The following is a 25342-nucleotide window of genomic DNA, read 5'->3' as shown; positions in this document are numbered from 1 at the left end:
GTTTACACGTTGCTTTAAAAAACCAAATGTTGTCAGGCTGTTTGGAAGCAATAATACGGACCAGTAGTGCGGGATCCCCACGCCATGTCTTTCGCCATCGTGGCTGGTAGTTGCACACGTCATTTTTGGTTCAGCTGGCGCCAGCAAGTATTTACGAAGACCATCTCTGCAATGCATTTGTTGAGATCACGCGATCACCACAACTGGTATTGACATCTCTTGGCCTAAAATTACGAAATAATTTCAGCAGCATGCTAGTGCCTAAATGCTATGACGCGGACAGCCAGGAAAAAATCGGGAAGCATACTACCAGTTGCGTGGATGAAACGTCCTGCAGTATAATACTTTTGACAACAAGCATTTCAAAATATACTACAAAGACAAACTACCACAGAGGTTGGTCACATAAATGTCGGTGCGCAATAAAGAACCCACCACTTGTTAAGCAGCTACGCGCCTTAAAAATCAACAACAAAAAGGAGAATATTCATATAAATAGTACAACATGATCAACAAAGCTCTGAACGCATTTTAAAAATGCTCACACGACTGAACATGCTGATCACTTGGGCCATGAATTAATATACGTTCATGCAATGTACCTAACCTATGCACTTTACATGCACCATGACGTGATTCTAGAATTAAAAACTTTCAGACGTACAGACGACAAACGTCCAAGTAATATACGTCATAACAAGCTTAGCTAAGGAAACTCCTTGATTTCACACTCAGAAACTCCTTGGTTTCAGCTGCTCTCAGAATTTCATGTTCTTATCCGCGAAGGATGTGAGTTTGTGACCAAGTCATGCACACAGCCATACCAAAGCGGTGGCTCTAGGCCACAGGGGCGGGCTTGCTCTTAACGAGACCAGCGAGGGCATGTTGCAAAACATATATCTAGCTCTACGACGAAATGGAAGTCACTATATTTAACACCATTCGCCCATGTACCACATAGAAAATTCAGGATACAAAAGCTCCGAGCACTTAGTAGAGCCTACATTTCGACGAGGACTGTTTCCCATGGGGTTTAATACGTGCCCAACCAACAAACACAAAACGGGACGTAAACGAGCAAACTCATATTGCTATCAATATCTTCTCACTCAGCAAAGAGTCATACTGCTGTCATTTTGTTTGGGTACTGATCATGGACTGACAAAGAAGATTCCGATGGTGCCTGAAAGATAAACGCCATTTAAATGTTGAATATCCTACAAACAAGACAAGTTTTGTCAGTGGTACCAAATGAATATAAAAACGTGTAGACTCATCGAGGAAGCTCCCTTTTGCATCGACGGGCCCTGACAGTGTTCAGTTTCTAATACCACCCCAAAGCCTTTAATCGGAACGACCTGAGGCATTTCAGGGTGGAAATGCTTGGTACGCCATTTCCAAATTAATATTAAAAGCACGTTCGTAAAATAAAAGAATGTAATGAAGACAGATCATCAGATGTGATGAAGACACCCAGATCTTCAGGTTTTGCGAAGTTTTTCGAACGCGAGCAAGATATCATTTTTGGGTCTAACTGACTGATAAGCAATGCTTAAGCTCCTGGTCATCTTTCTAGCCGGTTGACTCGCGTACCGCTCGAGCAGCTGTACGTTTAAACGAACAATAGAAGCGGGAAACAAACAATTCTCATGACATGAGCTTGCGGAGATTTCCCGAAGAATGCCGGCGGGCGCCTCCGTAGATGCCCAGCCCACAGATATCACAACCGCTGACTAGAATCAGCGACCGTGCCGCCACAGAGCATCGGGTACATGCACAGTACACACAGTTCTATCACAGCTCACGCACCAGTACGAGAACAGAACGCACCTACAACCGGAACAGGTCGCCAGCGAGTCCACCGCAGCGACACCCGCGCGTGTGGCGTGTGCTTCCGGCGCCGCGGCCCTCCGGGGGAAAATAGGACTACGAGCTCGGCGCTAGTTGGTCTGCTGCTTTGGCAGCAGCTGTCAGTCGTCGGCCAGTTCAAAGTGGAATTTGGCCCTCAGAGGCTGAGTGAGTTCGAGCTGCGACACGGAGGTCACAGTGTTCAGATTGCTGTAGCCAGACTCCTCGATCGTCTCCAGGTCGTTCTGCAAAACAGGAGCGGTTATTAGCAGCACATCTGGAGTATAAATTGTCTGCACCTGCTAGGTAGCGGGAAGCGACGGTGCCGAACAGGCTCGTGACCGGAATGAGTGCAGGGTGTGTCCGGAATGGGTGTAGGGTGTGAGGAGGAATTTAGGTTTTGCATGAAAGGCAAGTGAGATCTCGAAATTTGTGGACAGGTCTTTGAATGGGGAAAGTCAGACTCCCCTGTCTTCCCGCCAGACATATGGTGGACCGAGGCGACATTTGTGAGCCGTACGCTTAAGTTCTTATGCGCTGATATCTCCCATGACAGCCGCAATCATCAATAGTTAGACATGATGCACTGAACATCCAACAGGGTCAGTCAATTCGGAAACAGATGGCCAACGTCTTTTACCGCACCATCTGTGCTGCAATGTATGTTGGTAGCCCCGACACCTATGCCGTGACGTAATCTTTCGCAGGACATGCACGGGTGGGCATTATGTGATCAAGCATGAGATGGTCAAGTTACAGATTCAGCAGTTGCCAAAATGAGTAGGTCAATAAGTTAATTCAGATTAGACTTTTCTAATGTTCCATACTTCATCATTTGCTCACGGCAACTTCCAAAAATATCCTTGCTCGTAAACCTGATCGACTGAATTCCTTTAAACGGTAGGAAATTGCTCGAAATGACACTAAACGTCACGGTGCGAACTGACTCTGTTAACCGCTGTCGATGCCCAGTGCCTCTACCAGCCAGCTGTGACGGTCCCTGGGTGACGATCCGTAACCAGCTCCAGTAACCACTCATTAAACGTATGCGGCCCGATAGCTCCCAGGTAGGAGCGCCTGCCTTCCGATTGCCCACCCGCGGCGGGTCGGGCTTGACTCGCTTTAGGCTTAAGGTGTCACTGTTTTCCCGGCTGCGATGACCTGTGGCTGGTGTCAGCGGCCGTGCCACACGTTAGGGGACGTTAGAGGGCAGAGGGATCAAGCGTCGCCGCAGATTCAGCTTTCGTCGCAAAATTCTGCGTTGATTCGGAATTTCACGGTCGGTGGAGGGGCTGAGGGCTTCCACAACAAGCACTGCATAGCATGGGCTCTCGTCACAGACATCCAACCGATCAAAAGGTTTAGACTAAACCTGGATGACAAAATTAGAACTCGCAGTAAACCTACCGAGTGACCGCCTCCGGAAAGCATCGTTACCTATCACCCACTTCCGCTAATCGCTGAGGCTAATCGTTCAGCTCCGATAACCAAAGGCTAGCTGACCAGCCCAGGTGAATGCGACCAGCGCTGCCGACATCGTCTGTGTCATGGTCCCGTCTTACTCACGTCGCAGTGCATCTTGGACTCCCGCGCGATCATCGGCAGGGTGGAGGAGGCGGTGCCGACCCGACGCAGCTCCGCTTCAGACACCTCGTCGTCCGTCGTCAGCAGCTTGCCCTGGCACTTGCGCACGAAGAGGACGACGAAGGGGCGGCAGGATGCCGGCAATGGCCAGCAGGGCAGCAACAGCGAGCGCGAAGTCCGGGTACTCCCGCGTCACGGTCTCCCCCTGTCGGCGCGGCGACGGCCGTTCAGGAGGGGCACGAGCGCGCGGGGTCAGGGGGAGGAGGAGGGCCTGGGCACAGGAGCCTGCAGTTACAGACACGGGCCCGGCAGACGCGACAGCGCAATGTTGTGGAAGGCCAGCGCCATTTTACCCACCCGAGGCAAAAATCCCCTGCGAGCGATTGGGTGAAATGAATCGGACAAATGGATCAGTACTGCAAAACGCTGACAGCAGCACGTAGAAGACTCAAAGACAGTGGGGGTTTAAGCCAACATTTTCTCTGTGATCTTTGTCACTGTTGACCCTGGTGTCCTCAGATAGGGTCATGCATTTATTTTTAGTTTCTTGGCGCCAAAGGCTCGTCGCCTCGATTTATTCCCGAATTTTGAATGTTTTTCGAAGTCAGTTATAGGTTTACAAATAGTACGGCTAAATTTTGACGCACGAGCGCCGACTGTCAGGTTCCACCCCAGGAGGGCACAGCCATGGCCAGTGATCCGCACGGCCTAAACCACGGGATGTGTATTGGCAGCTCATACAAGTGAAGACTTAGCTCCAGCATGCTCGATTGCAAATAAATGAGGGAACAGTAGGCAGCAGCTCCATCACCAACCCATGCCGGCAGTTGACGCAGCGTAGCGGAATCAGAGTCTCACCAGATGGCGGTCCCAGGCTGGGTAGGTGGGTCGGTTCATGAACCGGAAGACGACTGAAGCTACCAGGACGGTGGCCATGACCAGGGGAGAGATGTAGTTCCAGCAGAGCTTCCAGAACAGGCCCGGCCTCTCGCCCGTCATCTCCTCAATGTCAAGCGCAAACCTGACCGACAGGCAGCACGGTGACAGACTGACACCGTGACAGAATGGGCTGCCACTGACATTCTTGGCGATGAGCAGCCAGACGCGTGATGTGGGGATGCATGGAGCTGGAATACCTGACAGCCAGGGGACGCTGTGACATGGTGCTTTGACATCATGAGTGCGGCATAGCAATGAGATGCAGTGGTCGGACATTGTAACGCGATAATCTGACATGACCTGACACCGTGGACAAACCCTTGGGTGGAGGATTGCCCCGATTTGGAGGAATTTTCCTCCTTCCCCACTCGTCACTCCCTTGAGTTTGTTTTTATTCCTCCAATATTTGATTAACATCATCCAAAGGTTATCAGAACAATACAAATAAAGGTTTTCGAGATAATCTGACCTTTTCGTCCACATATTAATTTTGATGAGACCCTCCTGTCAGCAGCTACTGTATTGTTCGACAACACCTGATACAAAGTATTAGTTCAGATGCGATCATGACTCGGGCGCGTGTCCTCATCAGTAATGCAACTTTTCGCGTAACGTCCAAGGCCGGATATTACACGCTGCCCGGAATATAGTGTAGAAAATGACACAGTGACACCACCTCCGACGACGATAAAAGACAGAATGATCATTCTGCCCATTAGCAGATGTTGCCACATAATGAGCCGACAATGCGACGGAGCGGGCAGAAATTTCGAGTCGCTGCGCAGTGATGAAGTGACGTTGATTCGACTTTCACAACACAAACAGCTGATAACGTTACACAGTCAGCTGAGGTGCAGCCGTAAGGCGGTAGTTTTGACTTGTAACACAGTGAGCTGACATTGTTACAGTGAGCTTACGTTGTGCGCACTGAGCTGCACTGGGGCGGCAGACACGCACAATTTTGGAGCTCTCCCAACCGGACAACTACGCAGGGTAGTTTACGTGTCCTGATTCTAGCAGTAGGCACTCATTAACTGAAGTGTTCGAGCAGTGTGAATGTTGCCAGAGCTGTACACAGGCCCCACTCAGTAGCATTCATTTGCAACAGATCGTGTCTGTTATTTATCGGCCACAGCAGGGGCTGAAAACCAAAGACGTCGGGCTCAGCTGTCTACGTTGAACAGCACAGGTGGCGGGCAGACGTTGTGAGCGTCGTAGTCAGTACAAAGGCTTTCCTCATCAAGCTCGCCATTTGTGTGGCTTTTCGTCTGCACCGGTCAGGGAGGCACCGGCCGAGAAGCCATGCAGGAGTCAGCCTGATCCTGCCGTTAAAACCCCGTGCCCGGTCGTGTTTGGGGTGATGGTGTTGGAGGGGAGGGGAGAGGGCAGGACAATCGTGGCATTTTAGTTCGATCGCACTCAAAATCGTGGCAATTGTTTGTTGTAGTCAATTTCTTACATTTGACACTGTTGAGGCAAAACTTTAAAAACCGAACACAAAGAAACGTCCAGACAAAGAGCTCCATACTGACAAAACATCAGTTTGCTCACTTTTTGTAGCCGTAGACGTAACAGACAGCTAGCATCTCCATGAGGGCGATAAAGACCAGACCCATGGTGCCGGCAAACGAGTCGAACAGCTTAAGCCAGTACTCGCCGGCTCCAGTGGTGAAGATGAGCCCGATCAGAAAGCAGGTCACGCAGATGACACCTGGAAGCACGGAGGCCAAACTCTGTCAGCTGAGCGTAAACAACGGGGAGGCAAGTTTCAACAACATTCGCGAGCGTGATTGTCGTGAACGTGGCCTACAGGTCTGGGCCAGGCTGGTCCTCATGACCGCCGATTTACGGGGGCGGTGAGGGTTAAATTTGTCTAAACTAATGTAACGACTGTCGTGCGGGCGAGGGTAATAGGCCACCTGCACTCCAGCCAAAGGCAGCGCTCATGTTAAACAACCAGCCTTCGGAGCCGCCGACAGCTGCTCACCGCTCAGCACCGACTTGGAGATGTTCCTGAAGAGCTTGATGTCGAACACGGTGGTGATGACGCCTTCCATAGTTCCGAACTGGGAGCCGAGGCCCAGGGAGATGAGCATGAGGAAGAAGCAGATGGCCCAGAACGGCGCTCCCGGCAGCTCCACGATGGCTTGGGTGAAGACGATGAACGCCAGCCCCGTGCCCTCGGCCGCCTGAGGGGAGGTCAGAGGTCAGCCGGTGACGCCGGCATCGAGCCAGCGTGCTGGCTGGATTCGTCTGGTTATTGATGGGAGCTTCAGCAGAGCACATAAAATATAGAGCAATTCCACCGGAAGGGACGGCGCCCGGACGATGGCCGCCGGCCCGTCATGGACAGAGGCCTGCCGTGGCTGACTTGGCGCCGCGGCTGGAGTTGACAGTCAGCGTTATGTAATACGAGGAGATGGGGGTGTGTGCCTTACGGTCCAAGTGACCTCGCTTTGATTGCTTGGCAAGAGGCGGCTTTGGTCGGAGCTCCAGAAAGCTGAGTCAAGCGCGGTTTGTATCTGTGTTCTGTCCCATATCACACCATGAGATGAACATTGCGTTGTTTTCAGAACCGAGGAAGCTGCTCCATACCTAATCCACGTCCGGCACTTCTTACTGAGCCCAACGGAAGCAATACATATATATATATATATATATATATATATATATATATATATATATACCCAAGGAGAAAGGCACGGCCATGGGTGTAGTTTTCTATTCAGCTGGGTGGGGGTGGGGGTTGATCCGACCCCTCAAACTTAAAGAAGAAAGAAAGCAAAGCCGGGGTAGCCCCGCCTTTTTCATCTTTCCACTGTTTACCAAAATTTGTAAGGAACTTTATTCATGGGCGCGGTGTTTTAAGCTGGCTGGCCAGCCGCCGATAACCACGTGGCCATCACTGTACTCAATAGAGTTCAACAGTTGAGTCCGCTTGAAGGCCGTCGGGCCTTGACAGGCGCATGCTTGACACCACCCCATGGGTGCACGTCCTCAGCCAGCTATCCATAAATGTTTGTAAATGCTTCGATTGAGTTCACGGAATGGCATGCCGTCTGCGCTCCAGCGTCAGCATTGCGTCGCCGTTCCGCGCGGGACACGCAGCCACGTGGCTCTGGTACGAGCGCACGGAGGGTGACGTGCAGGCGCCGCCCCTGGCTGCCGAGCCGCCGGATTCGTCCGTCTCCCGGTCATCCGAGCTGGTGGGGTTTGTTGCAGCTGGCCGAGGTCAAACGGCGGCGAAATCGGAGCCGCCGGTCGGCTCCGGTTACACCAAATGCCCAGCATCCCCGGCAACGGCGTCTAGATCCTCTAAATATTTGGCGCCCGGTTGGATGACGACCAGGGCTGGGCCTTGCCCACAGTCGGCGGCGGCCTCTATGTTTACCCGGCCTCGCCGCCCCCGGAGACCGCCCCTCCCTCTCACCCCCGCCACCGTCACTGCCACCGGCGGTCACCGGGGAGGTTCAAGTTCAGGGCTCTGACTGCCTTCCACCGCCGCCAGGTTTGGTCGGACGGCAGATCGCCCGGGGCCTCTGTCCCCATAGCGTTCAACGACTAACGAACGCCACCAGGAAGCGGCGGCAGGAAATAAAATCCCGTTTTGCCTTGGCGACATGGTGAATGGCCAAAAGACGGGGTGTAAAAGGTGGAACATGGCGGGCAGGGATGGCAGCCCCCCCCCCCCTCTCTCTGCGTTCCCCCAGACAGTGTAGAACATTGGTCCTGCTGCAGTAGTCAGGTGTGGTAATGGGGAGGATTGCCTTCCCATGTCTTACCCACCTGGTTCAGCTGGTTCTCGAGGCTGCAGTTGTGCTGAGGAATTACCTCTGAGAGGTTGTGGGCCAGCTCGTGCCTGTAACACAGACATGAGCCTGATGAGGATGCCGCATCGTCCATCGATGTAGGGTAAAAAGATGACAAGTTAACTGGTTGCGGCAGGTTATGTCGGCTGGAAACAATGGGTGTTAAATTCAAACAAAAAGGCGAGAACGTTTACCACCGAGCAAAAAACGCACTAGCTTTCCAAGGTGGATGCGTCCAATCCGCGAAGGCTTTCGGCGGAGACACAACGGTCAGAGAACGCTTTGCACGGTCTCAGTTGGCTGAGTTGTTATCGCTCTCTGATGTCAAGACATGTTCTTTTTATAAACCTTGGCTCTGAAATCGCGAAGATTTCCAAAGTACATATACGTATTCATGACCAATGGATTACAACTCGCTATTAATAGAATGGAGCCCTACCACGTACTGCTAGTTAGTTCCCGTTACAGCGCTAGCTTTCGTATTGAGTAGGTGGCACCATTTTCATTACGTCCGGATGACTCAAAACTTACAGTTGATCAGAGATCACTTCGGCAAAAGTTAATTATCCGTTCAAATTTTGCGGATTATTCCTCCTCAACGAACGACAGGTGACCCTAATATTGATACTAATGAGGACCAAATGACAACTACGCGAGACAGCTCAGGGCTGTGTGTTCCTATCGAATCAAGCCAGGTCTATGATCCCACCAGTCTAAGTGCAGACAAGAAGCGGCGAGCCACAAATCAAGGTTCACTCACAGATGAATGCACTTCTCGTGGTTGACGACGGCCTTGAAACCGAGCACGGAGAAGATGACGATGGAGGCGAAGACGGACGTCGTACAGTTGGTGATGGACACGACGAGCGCGTCCTTGCGGCAGTTGTTCTTCGGCGGGTTGTACGAGGCGTAGGCGATCAGCGAGCCGAAGCCGAGGCCCAGCGAGTAGAAGATCTGGGTGGCGGCGTCCATCCACACGGTAGGGTCCTTCAGACGGTCCAGCTGGGGGGGGGGGGGGGGGGGGCAGCATGCCTGAGTGAGGTCACGGTTCAGCGGTCGGTGCAGACGGCTGGCGGGCAGTAAGCTTCTGCCCGCCAAATGTCAATCAGAGACCGAGCGAGATGTATGCAGACATCATCTGCACGAATGACTACCGTCTGTGTAGTGTGAGCGACCAGGAGTGTGACAAGAGCCAGAGACGGGCCGGAGGCGTAAATAACCAAAGAGGATAGACCGACTGCTAGGCCAACATTATCGAGCCTATTAATCGAAGATGAGTGGCCATCAAATGGGAAGTGGTCCCCAAATTATTGAGTGCTAGTCCTGGGCATTGTGGAGACGGTTTACGAGTTGAAATGTCAGTGATTCAAAGCAGTGAACGAGCCTTCTAGTGAGCGACCACCCCGAACCATAGCCAACATTTCAGTCAGGACGGACTGGGCGGTGTCTAGTTGGTAGTCAGTCTCGAACAGCAGGTGTGTGGGGGGGGGGGGGGGGGAGGGCAGACCATGACCAGACAGGTTTACATCACGGAGCAGACAGGTTCGGTCTACTCGGGGTAGTTAATGGGTCACGTGGTCACGTTAATGGTCCCTGGGTCATGCCCAGTGGACCAGCCACGCCTGTTTGTTCTGCAATTTGCCGGTCCGCGGCTAACTGAGTGCCGGCCGGGCCGAGCGTCGCACGTGGCCGGCGCCGACGCGGCCTCCGCAGCACCTCCTGCACGACCCCCTCTGGCAGGAGGACTCATAATCGCCCGCTCCCCGTCCATCGATCCCAGGCACGACCTGGCACCGCGCCAGCCAGACAAGTGCGACACAGCCGCCGGCTATATTGACGGCCTGGTGACGTCAGTCGAGCCTGGCGTCCCATTGGTCCACCGGAGGGTGTGCTGGAGGAGGGGCGCCGCTATTTCGGCGCCTCCCACGTAGGTCGTATTAACGGGGACGGCTTGTGCGCAGTAGAACTTCGTCGCCGTCTCGTGACTCGTAAGCTCTTAATCAGTTCCGGCGCTGGTGCGTGGTGCGTCTTTTTCGGCCATAGTTACCAGAAAACCATTGCGAAGGATTATTTCATATTTTACTGCGGTGGTAGCATTGTGCAATCGCTGCTGGTTAGATAACGGTCATCGACGGATGTGCACGCAGGCTATCGTAGCGGTGAGCGATAACCAATATCATGTAAGCTACAACCACTACGTCATGATAGTGCCCCTTCTATCGCACACAGCAGCTGGAAAATGGAACACGCTGCATTTCAGCAGAGATTTTATCCATGCATGCCTTTTGGCGAGGCATAGCATAACATTCTGGTATGCTCTTATGCTGACGGTAAACAAACGCTGTCTGCGAAAAGGCCTCAAAAAGGGGGAGCTCCGAGCATTTCGTTGATCTCGAGGGAGTCATAACGCACGTTCAGCGTGCGATGTAATGTTGCTCCGAAGCCTGGCCCTCTACCCAGGTCTGCAAGTCGCGAATGAGAAAAGAGCGGTCATGACGCCCCAGGGATCGTTGCATTCTAGCTGTTGTGAACGTTCTGGGAGCCGATCCTATCTGGAGCGTAGGGGCGGCGCGGCGCAGTAGACGGTCAATACACTGTTCTCCGAACAACGTCCAGGGTTCACTCTCATGAAGGTACCGCCTGTATTGGTGCCGTCGGAGTCTTGTCTGAGGGTGGCGGAAATCAAATGGTAAAACTGCATTCGCAGACAGTTCGAATCTGTTTACTTGGTTTGGCAACACCCCCGCGAAACGTCTGCAGAAACCGATGGTGACAGGGACCACACTCCTCCAGAGACTCAGGATCCCTGTTTACAATGCAAAGCTATTGACAATAGTGGCGCCTCTGGTTGTAAATAAATCTCGCGCTATTGGCAGCAAAAACGCGGTCCCATCCGACAGATGGCAGCACCCTGTGAGCGAAGGAGGCCGGCCAGGTGCCGCCACATTCTGGAGCCCAATCTGCCGCTAAACGCTGTTCTTTTTTCATTTGGGTGATGTTCATGTCCAGTTCACAGGAGTGTACCAAATCTCATTGAACCAAACAGTCCCCAAGCTTGGATACAGGCGTTATTCCTACGATCTACTAAATATTCGATCAAAACCTGTGCAACTACCGGACAGGAGCACAAGGCAATCTATCCAGGAAACAAAAACAGCTGAGTAATCTAACACAACCAGGCAACAGAAGCAAGATAGAAGCTTCTACTTGCGCGGACCTGAATGGGCTATAAGATTCGTCACCTACAGTTGCTGCTCTCCCTTCAAGTAAACATCGATCGCCAGATTCAAAGAACCCTACCTGCACGTGAAGCGTTACACCTGCACGCTAAGCGTAAAGCCTGCACGTTAAGCGCAGGGTACCGCCTGCTGTTTTAATTACCTTCGGGTAGAGCATGTGCTTCAGTCCGACGCCGGCTCCCTCCAACGTTACGGCCCGGAAGAAGAAAATGGTCAGCATCAGGTACGGGAACGTCGCTGTGAAGTAAACCACCTGCGGACAGACACCGGGCTCAGTCGAGTTTAGTCAGCGAATAGTCACCGGTGAAGTCACAGGCATCCCGTCGTCAATCTGTTATTAATTGCCGCATTTTAATTGTATGAACTGAATGGCATACCAGTATGTAGAGACCGGCGATCACCGGCTCAGATATGCCTGATGATGGCCGTTCATAAAGCACAGCAATCAAAAACAGGTGAAATACTACTGCTGTAAACATACACATCGCGTGTATAGCGCTTCCTTGACTACAAGCAAGCAATAATATCATCTGCACTCACGTGGTAATAGAAGGCAGCACACCTTCAAGTTCTCGTCCCCCAGCAACTCTAAGCCCCTGATGGCCGGGGCACCTCTTCGCCCTCCCCCGTCCAATCCCTCTGACAACATCGTCGCCGACTTCGGGCCCACCTTGCCGGACGACTTGATGCCCTTGCGGATGCAGATGTAGACGACCGTCCAGGCCAGCAGCAGGCAGAGGGCCATCCACCACTTGATGCCCTGCGGCTGCTCGATGGCGGGCGACGCGTCCAGCGTGTTTCGGTACCAGAAGAAGGCGGTCTCCGAGGACTGGGCGCACTCGAGGTTCACCGTGCCGTTCGGGCCGTCCTGAGGGCAGCTGGACCACGGCAGCTTGGCCTGCGAGCGAGCACATTGGACAGGTCAGTAGGGACTGCCGCCGTAGGAAACTGGACTTTCAAGGGTGTCCTGCGAATGGAAACAGTGGATAATTGTAGGGGCTCTTGACCGCGACCGCGACAGCTTGGCTCGCGAGCCAGGACAGCGGAGAGGTCTGTCCATGGCTGGTCGTATCGTGTACGGATGTGTTAGAGACAGACCTAGTTACTCCGCAGAGAACCAAAGCCGGTGAGGGGCCATAACGGTTTCTCAATGCGTTCCTTTCTAAGCACGGTCATAAAACTTATATAACGTTTCGCACATTTCGGTGGAGAACATGTCTCCCCCTCCCTACATGTGGCGGAGGCCGACCTCAGGGCCAAGCGCACCGGGTCATGGCGCCAGAACTGCGCCGATTGGGAGCACAGACAGTGAAGAGATTGGAAATAAATTATGAGAGACGCCGTGGAACTCGTTACAGACTGAACAGACGACGTGCTTAGCATGTTTAACTATTCGAACGTGACGAATGCACCGCGAATGAAACGGCTGAATAGAACGGCACTGGGTTTGCTTTTCCTAATAAACCACACGAACCACTCTGCGCTGGCAAGATATGCAGTTTGCACGGGCGGGTTGCACTGAAGTAAGAGCTGCAACACACGCCATACATTGCACAGACCGGACAAACTAGACAGGCTGAGCAGACTAGACTAGGCATAGTAGAAGCACCCACTGCTGTTGAATGAGCGGATAGGCCGCGGCTGGCACAGCAGCCCTAACGTGTCAGGGAATCGTCAGAATGGGGATGCGGACCCGGACACCGTGTCTTGCCGATGGAGCCAAGAACGACAGATTGCGTCAGCGGGCACTGATCTACGCTGGTGCAGCGTAGATCTGCTGATGCAGGTCTGATCTACGCTGGTGCAGCAGCGGCAGCACGTATTCCGATTATCTGTTAAGGCAGGCAGAACTGAAAACGGTACCGTATAGGAGCATCTGCGGGCCGATGGATGGCCTGTTGGAAGTCGTTTTTGCGAAGTAAGCTCCATGTTGTGCCAGCACCGGCCGGACGAATGCAGAGCACAGTGGAGCGATCGAATTTCTTTTGAACGCGTGGCAGCAGCAAACTATTAAAACGTATTTTCAGGACAGTTATTTACAAATGTTGTTTTTGTGGCGCGTAGCAGAAGGAATCTGTTTGACTTGGCATTTATTTTGGCTTGTGTTTATGCATTTTCCTGCACAGCGAGCGTTAACAACCCCTGTAAGACAACGCCTGGGGTTTCTCACAGCCTGGATTTTGCATCATCAGTTATGTCTTACGTTTCAAAGACGTGTCAGTGGAATGTCACAATAAAATAGCGGTTCTGCGCAGCATTCGAAAATATTAACTCCTCGAACTTGATTTTCGAAGGCACCGAAACACAGCTACTGACGCTTTTTGCACGTCGCCGAAAGTCCAAAATGATGCCAGCATTTGATGTGAACACTGCGCGAGTCTCGAAGCGGCTTAATTTGCACCGCTCCACGGGTACCGGATCCACAGAAACCGGATCCTGGTACCACGGAAACCGGATCCTAACATCACCCAGCCCGGGAATCATTTCCAAGTCCGCCACGATCGTCTCCGCCTCGCTGCACGTGCGACGTGGCTGCGGTCAATACCGGCTGCCCGGCGCCGCCAGCGAGCCAGCGCAGCCCTCCGCCGCGAGCGAGCCTGCACTCCCGGCGCGACCGCGCCGCATCGGTTCGAACCACGCGCCGCCGCCGTCGATCCGGATTTCGCGGCGGCCCCCCCGTCGTCTGCGACGCAGTTCCATGGTTGACCCGCCCCGGCGGCGGCCCTTCTTGCGCGGCGGCGGGAGCGACCCGGGCGGCAAGGTCGCCGGCGGCGGCTGACAATCGATCGTCGACACCGACGGCTGCGCAGCCGCAGTCGACGGCGGCGACCACGCCCGGTCGCGGCCGGTTCGGACCGGCTCGAGGCAGGCGGGTTTGGATCCGAGCGGAGGGGGAGGGCGGGGGGGGGAGGGGTTGGAACGCGAGGGACGCTGGTACCGGTGGCCAATGAGGCACCGATCCAGGGGCGACGCGCGGGGCACAGGCTGTACGGATGCTGTGACGTTTGGCTGATCTGTCCAGGCGGCTCACGACTCGTGTTTCTTTCTCGCGTGTTCATTCCCCAGTGGCCAAGCCCAGTATGTATGGGCAACAACAACCGTTAGTCGTGACCTAGGCAAACTTCCGTGGACTTAGTAAACCTTTTTGACCATGTCTCTAATTTGCGTCACGCGACGGTAGCTCTGCCAACTGCAGTAGTAATAGATGACCCAACTGTGGACCCGCACAACCGACGGCTGACGTAAATGGTTCATGAATCTGACCAACCGTGAGTTGCGACTTAAACTGTCACCGACAGTGGTGATGTGAGGGCATACAAGAGGAAAAAATGAAACCTTATGTTCACAGCAAGAGTTGTGAGGCAGTGAAGCTCTGTTTGAACCGCGAACCACACGATCTACTCACGGTGAACGAGTTGAAGAGATAGTAGAAGCACCAGCTGATGATCACGTTGTAGTATAGGCCGACAAGGAAGGACACGACCGTAGACGAGAGACCAATCCCACCTGTGAATGATAGAAATTAGCTCTGAAGCGTTCGGCATGTAAAACAAAGTGAAGAGGGTAGTATTGCCACGAGGTTCACTGAAGGTCAAACGCGCATGGAGTGCGGGAGCCCTGTCCTTTCTGAGACATCATGCTTGTTCATGCATTCGCTCACTCATTCAGTTAACTGTTCACCTTCTCTTCTTATTATGAAGCAAATGCGCACACACACATGCATCGCAAGGAAGTATGCCTTCGTTGATTCATGGACCTTTACACTCAAACACGACCGAAACATATTGATATATATATATATATATATATATATATACGTGTGTGTGTGTGTGTGTGTGTGTGTGTGTGTGTGTGTGTGTGTGTGTGTGTGTGTGTGTGTGTGTGTGTGTGTGTGTGTGTGTGTGTGTGTGTGTGTGTGTGTGTGTGTGTGTGTGTGTGTGTGTGTGTGTGTGTGTGTGTGTGTGTGTGTGTGTGTGTGTGTGTGTGTGTGTGTGTGTGTGTGTGTGTGTGTGTGTGTGTGTGTGTGTGTGTTCTGTTCACGGAGGGACCAATCCAGGGACGGTGTCAGCCATGGGTTCCCGGTACAGGAGCACCTGGACCAGGTCGGCACGGAGTTCACAGCATCGACCGGGGCCTGCCCAGGACGCCTGACACCTCGCGGCCATCCGCCCTGGAGCTGAGACCTGAGTGCCACTCCGACGGCGGTGGCTACTTAGAACGCGCCGCGTCGCCGGGGGGTTCCGGCCTGAGCAGGGCCGGCGGTCGATGGCAGACCGTTAGCAGGCGCCAGGCCTGCTCCCCCCCCCCCCCCCCCCACATACAGCCGCCCAGACGGAGGCGGCGCCGGGGGTGACGTTGGCAGAGGTGAAAAAGCTTCTGATGTGCAGGATATGATTGGTGACAAAAACGAGCACCTTTGCGAGGTATTTGGTGACGCAATTGGGAACATGGAGACAAATCATAGCAAATATCCCAGCCAGAGGAAACTTAAATATTGGCATTGGTCTGTACTCGCTAACGCTTGCAGCGTGAGTTTGTGTAGAGCATGTGTCGAAACATTGAAGTTGCGCTGTATGAGTAAGTTGGGTCCCAAAAGGTTGCCAAGTATAGTAGCTTTGACCAGGATAACTTTAGCAGATGACCGGAACATACTGCAAACCATATTACACCGGTGCTGATGTCAGAGATCAGTGGCGACACTGTGCTTTTGCAATGACAGTGTTTTCGACAGATTTTTCAGCTAAGATTCGCTTTTCATACTCAACAGTATAACATGTGAAAATATTAGGCTTATTTCTCGTGAGAGCTGTGGCCGACCCCAGCACCTTTAGTGCAATCAAAACAGTTTCACCCCAGATTTCAACCATTTTCGCTTCAGAGTTAAGAACAGGGGCATAGGTTTCAAAATTGGTTCGAGGGGGGCTTAACTCTAAGAACTGATGAGTGATGAAACGTGATGACTTCAAAATGGTTAATGAAGATAGGAAAGTCCATTTTCTTACCACCCACGTCCTCGTCGGATCACGGTATTAGTGGCTTTGTTCGAAATTGCTCCTTCGTTGGCCAACGAGTCAGCAGGTTTGCTCCCGTGATTGAAACTGACGTCACTCAATCCCCAGCGCTGATTCAGGTCGTGAATTTGTCACACAACACCAGTGTCACCAGCCTCCATTTTAGCAGAACGGGTAAGGATCTGACCGTGAGGCACGCCTGCAGCAACTGCTGACGTGATCCTGATGTTCGGCTTGCAGTGAGGCGGGTCTCGCGACTTCGTTCGTGGTCCGAGGCTAGTAGACTGTGCACAACCTCCAGCGTTTTCAAATTACAATTAGGTCTCCAAAGTACGATTAGCTTAGCATGCCCCCCCCCCCCCCCACACACACACACCGGTTTTCGAACGATACCGCTCCGGCATGTCATGCAATCGCGTACAAACCTTCAGTAACCCTCGGGCACTCATTGCCCGTGTTTTGACACCAAAAACGCGTCCCTGGCAACCCTGCTTTCTAAGTAGCTGCTGGCTTATAGGAACGCTGTACGGTGATCCACAGCTGGTGCGGGTAACGGGCGGCACTCGGCAATGTGCGTTACGCCGTTACGTCAGCGGATGCCTACATCACAGGTATGTGGGTGGAAATACAGTTATTTCAATTTCGTGTCACTTCTGCGCATGATCTGATAAATGAGGGTCTGCCAAGTTTTAAAATTTCGTTTTGCAGGAAAATTTGGCCTTTTGACCAGGCCTAGCAGGTTCGATTATTTACATATTATGGTTGTGAGGCCGCTGGCCAAGCATGTTCTCGCTCTTCCTCGTACATCTGACGTCTTGTATTTGAACCGAGGCAACGTGCTCATCAGCCCTCAACCCGCTGCGTCGGTTACTCATGCCCTAGAACCTACACAATAACCACCGGGGCTTTTGGCATGGCCGGCAACTGCTTCTTCAGCGCGAATCTTCCAAAGCATAGGTAGGTATGATGTTTGTGACTCATTGCATTTCATTCATCTCTGATTTATGTGGTTTATCGTATGTATATCTTCTTGCGACGGTTTCTGATAGATTCGGCTCCATGTGACAATTTAAGCTCTTCCAAGTTTTGTCGGTGACAGAACAGTTCATTTTTCACCGCTGGGGGTTGGCACGACAGCAGAGGTCGGACTTTGTACGTCGGAGGTGTTTAGTTTCATACCGCTCGTGTCGGACCGGCCCGAAGTAGCGACCCTTAACACGTCGGTGGTTTCCGTCGCTAATGGTGGGCTTTGACAGGAAGTCAGAAAATTTAAATATTTTGCCTACTGGTTGGTATACGTCTCTGTTGCCGATGTGGTTGCGCTCACGGGAGCTGATTGCAGAATAGTGTGTCATGACGTCATGTAGAAAATTGCGATTTGAATTAGCCGAAACACATGCGTAACACCTACGTTACATGTTACATTCCTCACAATACCCGGCACACTCTTACAACAGAAAACTGGGCGCCACTACAAATTGATTAACAGTTTCCTAAAAAAATAAATCGCTATTATAATCACATAAATAGGTAGTCTTTGGTGAACAAGCTCCCTTAAATCCGCGAAATCTCCCCTTGTCAGCTTTGCATAGCTCCGCGCGCTTCTATTCCCGCCATAGAATGGGGTGCTTTCTGGGCATGCAAATGAGATGGTTTGAAATTAGCTACGAGATGGGCACGGTTTAACCTACTAGTCTGTATCAATAGACAGGAAGTTATGGCATGTAATAAGCTCAGGACGCCCCGCTGGACGTCCCCTGTTGTTCATCCGGCATGAAACCAACAGTGTATTTTATCCTGTTGTGGGCCGTAGGTTATGACGGCAATGGTTTCAAACCACGCCGTTCAAATGGGTTTGATGCAAACATTCTTTTCAATAGCTTTACCAGAGCGCACATTTTCGATAACTTTCGATACAATCAGCTAATACCCAGCTTCGCTATAGAAATTCACCAACCTGCGTGAACTGTTACTACGTCCGGCATCTAAACCTGGGCCAGGTAAATATTTACGGACACTGTGATCAGCCGCACCTGGCCCAGCTTGGCAGCCCAGACCCTCACCGATCAGGGGGTGTATGGAGCTCCACATCCGGGCGAGCCCTTCCCAGCTCGGCAGCCCAGACCCTCACCGATCAGGGGGTGTATGGAGCTCCACATCCGGGCGAGCCCTTCCCAGCTCGGCAGCCCAGACCCTCACCGATCAGGGGGTGTATGGAGCTCCACATCCGGGCGAGCCCTTCCCAGCTCGGCAGCCCAGACCCTCACCGATCAGGGGGCGTATGGAGCTCCACACCCGAGCGAGCCCTTCTCACCCCGGCAGCCCAGACCCCCAACCGATCAGCGGGTGTATGGAGTTCCACACCCCAAGCGAGCCCTTCCCACCCCGGCAGCCCAGACCCCCAACCGATCAGCGGGTGTATGGAGTTCCACACCCCGAGCGAGCCCTTCTCACCTCGGCAGCCCAGACCCTCACCGATGAGCGGGTGTATGGAGTTCCACACCCCAAGCGAGCCCTTCCCAGCTCGGCGGCCCAGACCCCCACCGATCAGGGGCTGTATGGAGTTCTACACTCCAAGCGAGCCCTTCCCACCCCGGCAGCCCAAACCCTCACCGATCAGCGGGTGTATGGAGTTCCACACCCCGAGAGAGCCCTTCCGGAGCCGCTGTCCGATGGCCAGCTCCATGTAGAACAGCGGGATGCCCTCCACCAGCAGCATCACGAAGTACGGGATCAGGAACGCACCTGAAGCGGAGGACAACAGCCGTGAGCCGGGACCGTTCGCAGCATTCGGCGAGCGCTCAGTATGCGCACGGCAAGTTACAGGTTGCAAGCAGCTGGCTGGTTGTTGTCAGAATACACAGCTGGCATGTTTGTATGTCAACAGAATAGAGCAATTGTGCACAAATCAAAGTTTTGGATGACCAAATAAATCCACGCACAGGGTAGGTTCTGCACGTCGCTCCTCTGGTAGGTAGCAGTTGAAATGCTATAGTGAGCGACGTGTTTTTTCTGCAGTTGCATTAAGTTGCTATGGCGAAGAGATCTTCCACTTAAAAAACAGTTATTACCTTTATGAAAGACGTGAAAAGCACCGACAAATGAAAGACTCACAAGAGCTGGAAGATGCAGTTGTACACACCAACTGTGGACAACCGGCTGATAAAACGTTGAGGAAACAACCTCAGACATGACAGGGGAAACAAACAACCACCATGAAAACGGACGCAGCTGTGCATCGTTGCCGGCCCGGCAGCCAGCCGCTCTCCGACCACTCCCCGCCCGTCAGGCATGTGCTTATTGCGAGGGTGACTTCCGGGCGTCGTTTCCGGCGCGACGCCCCCCGGCCGGCGGCCGGCGGCCGGCGCCGCGTGTCTGGGCAGGGGGCCAAGTAAGCACAGACACCGGCCGGCGTGCGCCGCGCCGCCACCTGCCACCGCGCCCGCACGCGGCCCCAGAGACGCCGGCGAGCACCTCAAGCTGCCGCCCCACCGCTTCCAACCAGAGGTGGCCGGGCCCGTGCCGATGCCCTTCCCGCCACCTGCCACCAGAGAGAGGTTCAAGAGCTCCGCCTGCCGACAGCCACATTGAATCCAAGAACGGAGCGATGCGTTTAAACGAACGGCCCTTGGCGTGCCGCGCGTAAGGACGGCGTCAATCCTGGCCACCCTCTCTGGATGGCGATGAGGTAAATGCTGCTCTGGTGTGCTTTTGTTATGCAAGCAACAGATGCCGGTGCTTTGTCGCTTCCCTCAAGAAGTTCCGATAGGCAAAAGTTGGAGAATGGCTTGAGTCCAAGTTGGGGGTGGGGGAAAAAGAAGCCCTCCCCTCGCCGGCGGAATAGGAGGCTACACTGTTGCTTGCAGCCGTTTAGAATTGGAGCAGTGCCAAAGTTTTTAGCGCTTTTTTATCTCTCACATCCGTTATCTGCTATCCTCTGGCAAACAGTGAGATAAAGGACGTGGCTATCAAAAAACGGCGTGCTGAGACCGAGCGTTCGGCATTTTGTGTTCACGACGAGAATCTTTACGTTCTGTAACCAACAGAAAATGACAAAATGACAAAAAAGAATAGCTTCTATATCAATTCAATGACGTCTTACTGAGGTAACCTTGCTGAGACGCAGCGAATCCTCCACAAATCATCCACCCACATGCCAAATCAAATGCGACATTCAGTTGTGGGTCTCGCCAGGCTCCTATTCATCCTCCCACGCGCCTGCCAAAAGGTCATCGTTCGCCTGGCAGCGCGGGGGCCGCTCGATCGGCGCCGCGCGCGGCGTCCCTCTGCGGCGCGCCCAGCCCGGCTCATCGCCGCCGCCGCCCAGCATCGATCTCGTGGCAGAACACGTGCGGCCCGGCCTGGCCGCGCGTCGCCCACGACGGAAAATTCCGCCGCTGGCGCCGTTTCCGCCGACCACCCCCGCCCGATGGGATGCGTGCGGCGCGCGCAACGCCGCGGCAAATATAGCTCCGGTGCTGCCCGTCGGGCACCGGCTGCCTTGGCCGCCGGCGCCCTGACCTCGTGACGTGGGGCTTCCGTCAGAGGGGCGGAGCCGTGACGCCGCGGCTGGGTGACGCGCCGCGCGTGGGTGGCCGCTGATGCGGCGCCGTAGAGCCGGGGCGGTTGCAAAATCAGGCACATGACACGCTGGACGTAAGGCGTGGATCTGGGGCACGTCTGCGGGCGTTTTGCGCGCTCGATTTCGTTTCTATATTCGTGCTAAGGAAAAGGTTGACGACGGAGGCATCTAGCGCTGTCCCTAAGATGTTGTCTAGCGTTCATCCGACCACGTTTTCCGTACGTCAATCTCTCGACAGGGCTCAGACGATCGACTGTTTCCATGGTAACAGTGTTTCCATGGTCGTTGAGGAAAGCTGCCGGGATTGCGTGAGCCTAGCTTAGTACACAGAACGGTGCACTGAAATAGCAAACATAGTCCGGGTGAAAATGGCGCCAGTTTGAGTCACTTTCTCTGGACCGGTCTCAAAAGCTAGTTTTAAAAGTACGCCACTGGTTCATGGGCAAAACGGCTACGTTTAGTTGGTTGATCAGCATCATGTTCCAGTCTGTCGATGATGTTCAGTGGAAACGGCGAGAAGAATGTCTCGACAAAATACAACAAAAATAATGACCTACGTCGTGTCTGAATGTGTATGGTTGCCTCGAGGTCATCTAGATCGCACTGATCAGTTCAATAACTAAGTATATATATATATATATATATATATATATATATATATATATATATATATATATATATATGTATATATATACATATATATATATATATATATATATATATATATATATATCGTATGACATGCTTTAGATAACGTTTGCGAGATATATTTAGTTACACAACATTATTGGGACAATTTCGTAGCATCGAAACAAAGATGCGTCTATCTAAAATACGAAAGTTGTTGATTTATATAGAGTTGTAATATGTGCTACTTCATAAACAAATTTCAGGTGGAAATCCTTCAAGCTAGCAGCTCACGTTTCATCCTCGCGTTTCCTCAGTTTCCCGGACGAGCATTGTTACATTTTTTACAACATGCATTTTAAAAACTATTTTCTTCCCACGTCGAATGCAAAGGTGAAGCCGCTGAGTCCTGGGATTCTCCCGGAACTGAATCAAATGATGAATCAATTGTTTTGGAAAGAGCACATTTCTGTCCAATGTTTCTGTCTCAATGTGCCTTCACTGATCTACTGAAAGGCAGAATGGGGGCATTTTACGTCCTGTGACAATCTGTAAACAGATGCAGACAAAGTTGCAACTCCTCCAACATTCTTAAAATGACTACGCAAATCTAACTATGCGATCAACCACGCATAGTCATGTTGAGCAATACCAGACAGACTTCAACTGCTCAGCATACATAGATGCACCATGCCGGTAACAACAGTCGACAGAAATGGTGGAGCGTTGTATGTTCACGCTGGCTTAAGTTAATGCGAAGATAGTCTGTCAGATATCCAAAGGTGAACTGCCAGACATCCCCATTCTACCTATAGTAGCAGGCGTCTTTCATCTCTTCCTGGCCGCGAGACAGAACAGAGACAGTCACCATCTGGAGGCTCCGTTTCGAGAGAACGGCGGTGTTGAAGCAAAAAGCATTTGCGTTCGACCAGGAAGAGGAAGAGCAAGCGTAGGTAGCAGAATACGACAGAGCGACAGCCCGAGCCTTAAGTTATCACCGGTGCCCTGCAAAATCTCTCGTCTGTTCCTTTGGACCCGAAAGTGTCCAAAGCGATCATGTCATCCTGGGCACGCAGCTGTGAGCTGGCGACACAGGTCTGGAAGGTCTACGCAATAGCCCACTTCATGACACCCCGCCTCACTCCGCCCGGGTCGCGCTGGCTGGCACGCGCCGCGGCGGCTGGCGGGCGGTCACGAGCGGCTGGGCTGGGCTTGGAGCGCGGGACGCCGACGACGGCGCCCCATAGGTTTCAGGAACAAGTATTACAGCGAAACGGAGGCTCGTGGGACAGAAAGCGAGCCAAGACAGATGCAGCCATTCATTCCGCTTCTACCGTTTTGTTGATGGAGGCAGGTAAGGCAACGTTGTGCAGGATACGTATCTATCCTTCCCTTTTTGCAGATGCAGGCAAGAATCGGCGCCACCCAATCTCACAAGATATGGGAAGCGACAACCGTATCCAATGCACCTACCTCCACCGTTCTGCTGACAGAGGTAGGGGAAGCGCCAGACATTGCCGAGACCGACGGCGTATCCAATGACGGAGAGCATGAACTGCAGCTTGTTGTCCCAGCTGGCGCGCTGCTTCTGCACGGTGACCTGGCCGGTGGTGCCCCCGGCGTCCGTGATCTGGATCGGGTCAAACTCGGCGTTGCCCACGCCCGAGGCGTCCGACCCCAGCGACGAGTTGGACTCAGAGGGCCTCATCATCGGAGAGAATGGCAGCAGGCGGGTGCAGTGCAGGCAGAGGGCGTGCCCTAGCGCGGCGGTAGCTCCTGTCGTCTGTCGTCTGTCTTCAGAAGCTCAGGTGTTCCTCGGGGCAAGCGTCTGTAGCGGGCACGAGCTGCCTCCGCGGACGATGTTAGCGTACTATGCTGTTGATATCACGCTGCGCCGAGCCTGGCTCGGGCATGCGTATAGCCGGCCTCCTCCGGTTCTGGAAAATCGATGACGGCGCCGTCGATGACGGCGCGCACTGGCGGCGGGCGCATGAAGGGCGAGGGTCGGGCTATTTTGGGAGGCATCAGGTGTGTCTGAACGCAACCAGTCCGTCCAGGGGGACACTGCCAAGTGCCGGCTGGACCCAGTGTTTTTCCGTCCGGGCAGACACCGCTGAGCCTCAGCTGGTCTCGGTGTTTTTCCGACCGGAATATCCTGGGCAATCAGAACATTACGTCCGAACGGATGATTAAGTGTTGCCTATTCATTCATAGTTATTTTTATGTTCGTTTCATTCTGCTCTATTCCATTTATGTCTTTCGCTTTATCGTTTATCATTTCATTTTATCTCATTTTCAATGTTTCGTACGCGCTCCATCGCGTTCACGGATGTACCGGTAACTCACGTGCGGTCACGCTTCGTCCTCTGCTGGTAACTCACGTGCGGTCACGCCCCGTCCTCTGCTGGTAACTCACGTGTGGTCACCCCCGCCCTCTGCTGGTAACTCACGTGCGGTCACCCCCCGTCCTCTGCTGGTAACTCACGTGCGGTCATGCCCCGTCCTCTGCTGGTAACTCACGTGCGGTCACGCCCCATCCTCTGCTGGTAACTCACGTGCGGTCACGCCCCATCCTCTGCTGGCAACTCACGTGCGGTCACGCCCCCGTCCTCTGCTGGTAACTCACGTGCGGTCACGCCCCATCCTCTGCTGGTAACTCACGTGCGGTCACGCCCCATCCTCTGCTGGTGACTCACGTGCGGTCACGCCTCGTCCATTGCTGGTAACTCACGTGCGGTCACGCCCCATCCTCTGCTGGTAACTCACGTGCGGTCACGCCCCATCCTCTGCTGGTGACTCACGTGCGGTCACGCCCCATCCTCTGCTGGTAACTCACGTGCGGTCACGCCCCATCCTCTGCTGGTAACTCACGTGCGGTCACGCCCCATCCTCTGCTGGTAACTCACGTGCGGTCACGCCCCATCCTCTGCTGGTGACTCACGTGCGGTCACGCCCCATCCTCTGCTGGTAACTCACGTGCGGTCACGCCCCATCCTCTGCTGGTAACTCACGTGCGGTCACGCCCGTCCTCTGCTGGTAACTCACGTGCGGTCACGCCCCATCCTCTGCTGGTGACTCACGTGCGGTCACGCTCCGTCCCCTGCTGGTAACTCACGTGCGGTCACGCCTCGTCCCCTGCTGGTAACTCACGTGCGGCCACGCCTCATCCCTTGCTGGTAACTCACGTGCGGTCACGCCCCGTCCTCTGCTGGTAAGTGTAGCCACGCTCATACAGCATGTGTGCGGACTAACGCGGTTTCAGATCAAACCTGACCTGGTGCCGCATATGGCGTCAGACGCCTGTTTGTGTCCACGCATTTGCTCCCAATGCAGCTAGCGAAAGTCCAGAAGACGCCTAAAGAGGCAATCGAACGGAATGCTATTTCACGTGCTCGGGAAAAGTGCCAGAAGTGAAGTGAAGGATGTCCATTTAGGCCGCGGAATTTTCCCGTCCCATTGTTGAGGAAGTGTGAGATGTCTTCGCGAGATGAACCATTCCTGATATCTGGTGAGTCGTAGCTATATTAGGCACAAGAATGCACAACATTTTATTCAATGCTGATGACGTTTTTTAACCGCACGAACAGCTTTGAATTTTCCCATACGCGCCACTGTGACTGCTGTACTGCAAACCGCTGCAAAATGCACAATTGTACACAGGCACCCACGCTTAATGACCCATGGACGCCTTTACTTCAATGA

The 25342-nt window shown here is 53.3% G+C and overlaps 1 protein-coding gene across 1 annotated transcript; it reads right to left on the bottom strand.

Annotated features, from left to right (window-relative positions):
- Positions 1–810: 810 nt before the first annotated feature.
- LOC119090476 (sodium- and chloride-dependent transporter XTRP3-like) lies at positions 811–23502 on the bottom strand. Its single transcript, XM_037213291.1, is given in 13 exon segments — positions 811–2093; positions 3415–3552; positions 3554–3637; positions 4291–4453; positions 5923–6082; positions 6359–6560; positions 8158–8230; positions 8941–9182; positions 11562–11672; positions 12090–12317; positions 14826–14926; positions 19045–19176; positions 23114–23502. Coding segments are annotated over 13 exon segments (1995 nt in total). The 5' UTR covers positions 23352–23502; the 3' UTR covers positions 811–1970.
- Positions 23503–25342: the final 1840 nt, after the last annotated feature.

This window comes from Pollicipes pollicipes, unplaced genomic scaffold (assembly GCF_011947565.3).
Source record: "Pollicipes pollicipes isolate AB1234 unplaced genomic scaffold, Ppol_2.1 Scaffold_3087;HRSCAF=3621_pilon_pilon_pilon, whole genome shotgun sequence".
NCBI classification, from domain to species: domain Eukaryota; kingdom Metazoa; phylum Arthropoda; class Thecostraca; order Pollicipedomorpha; family Pollicipedidae; genus Pollicipes; species Pollicipes pollicipes.
The sequence above is the reverse complement of the archived record's forward strand: the minus strand, read 5'-3'. Positions and strand labels throughout refer to the sequence as shown.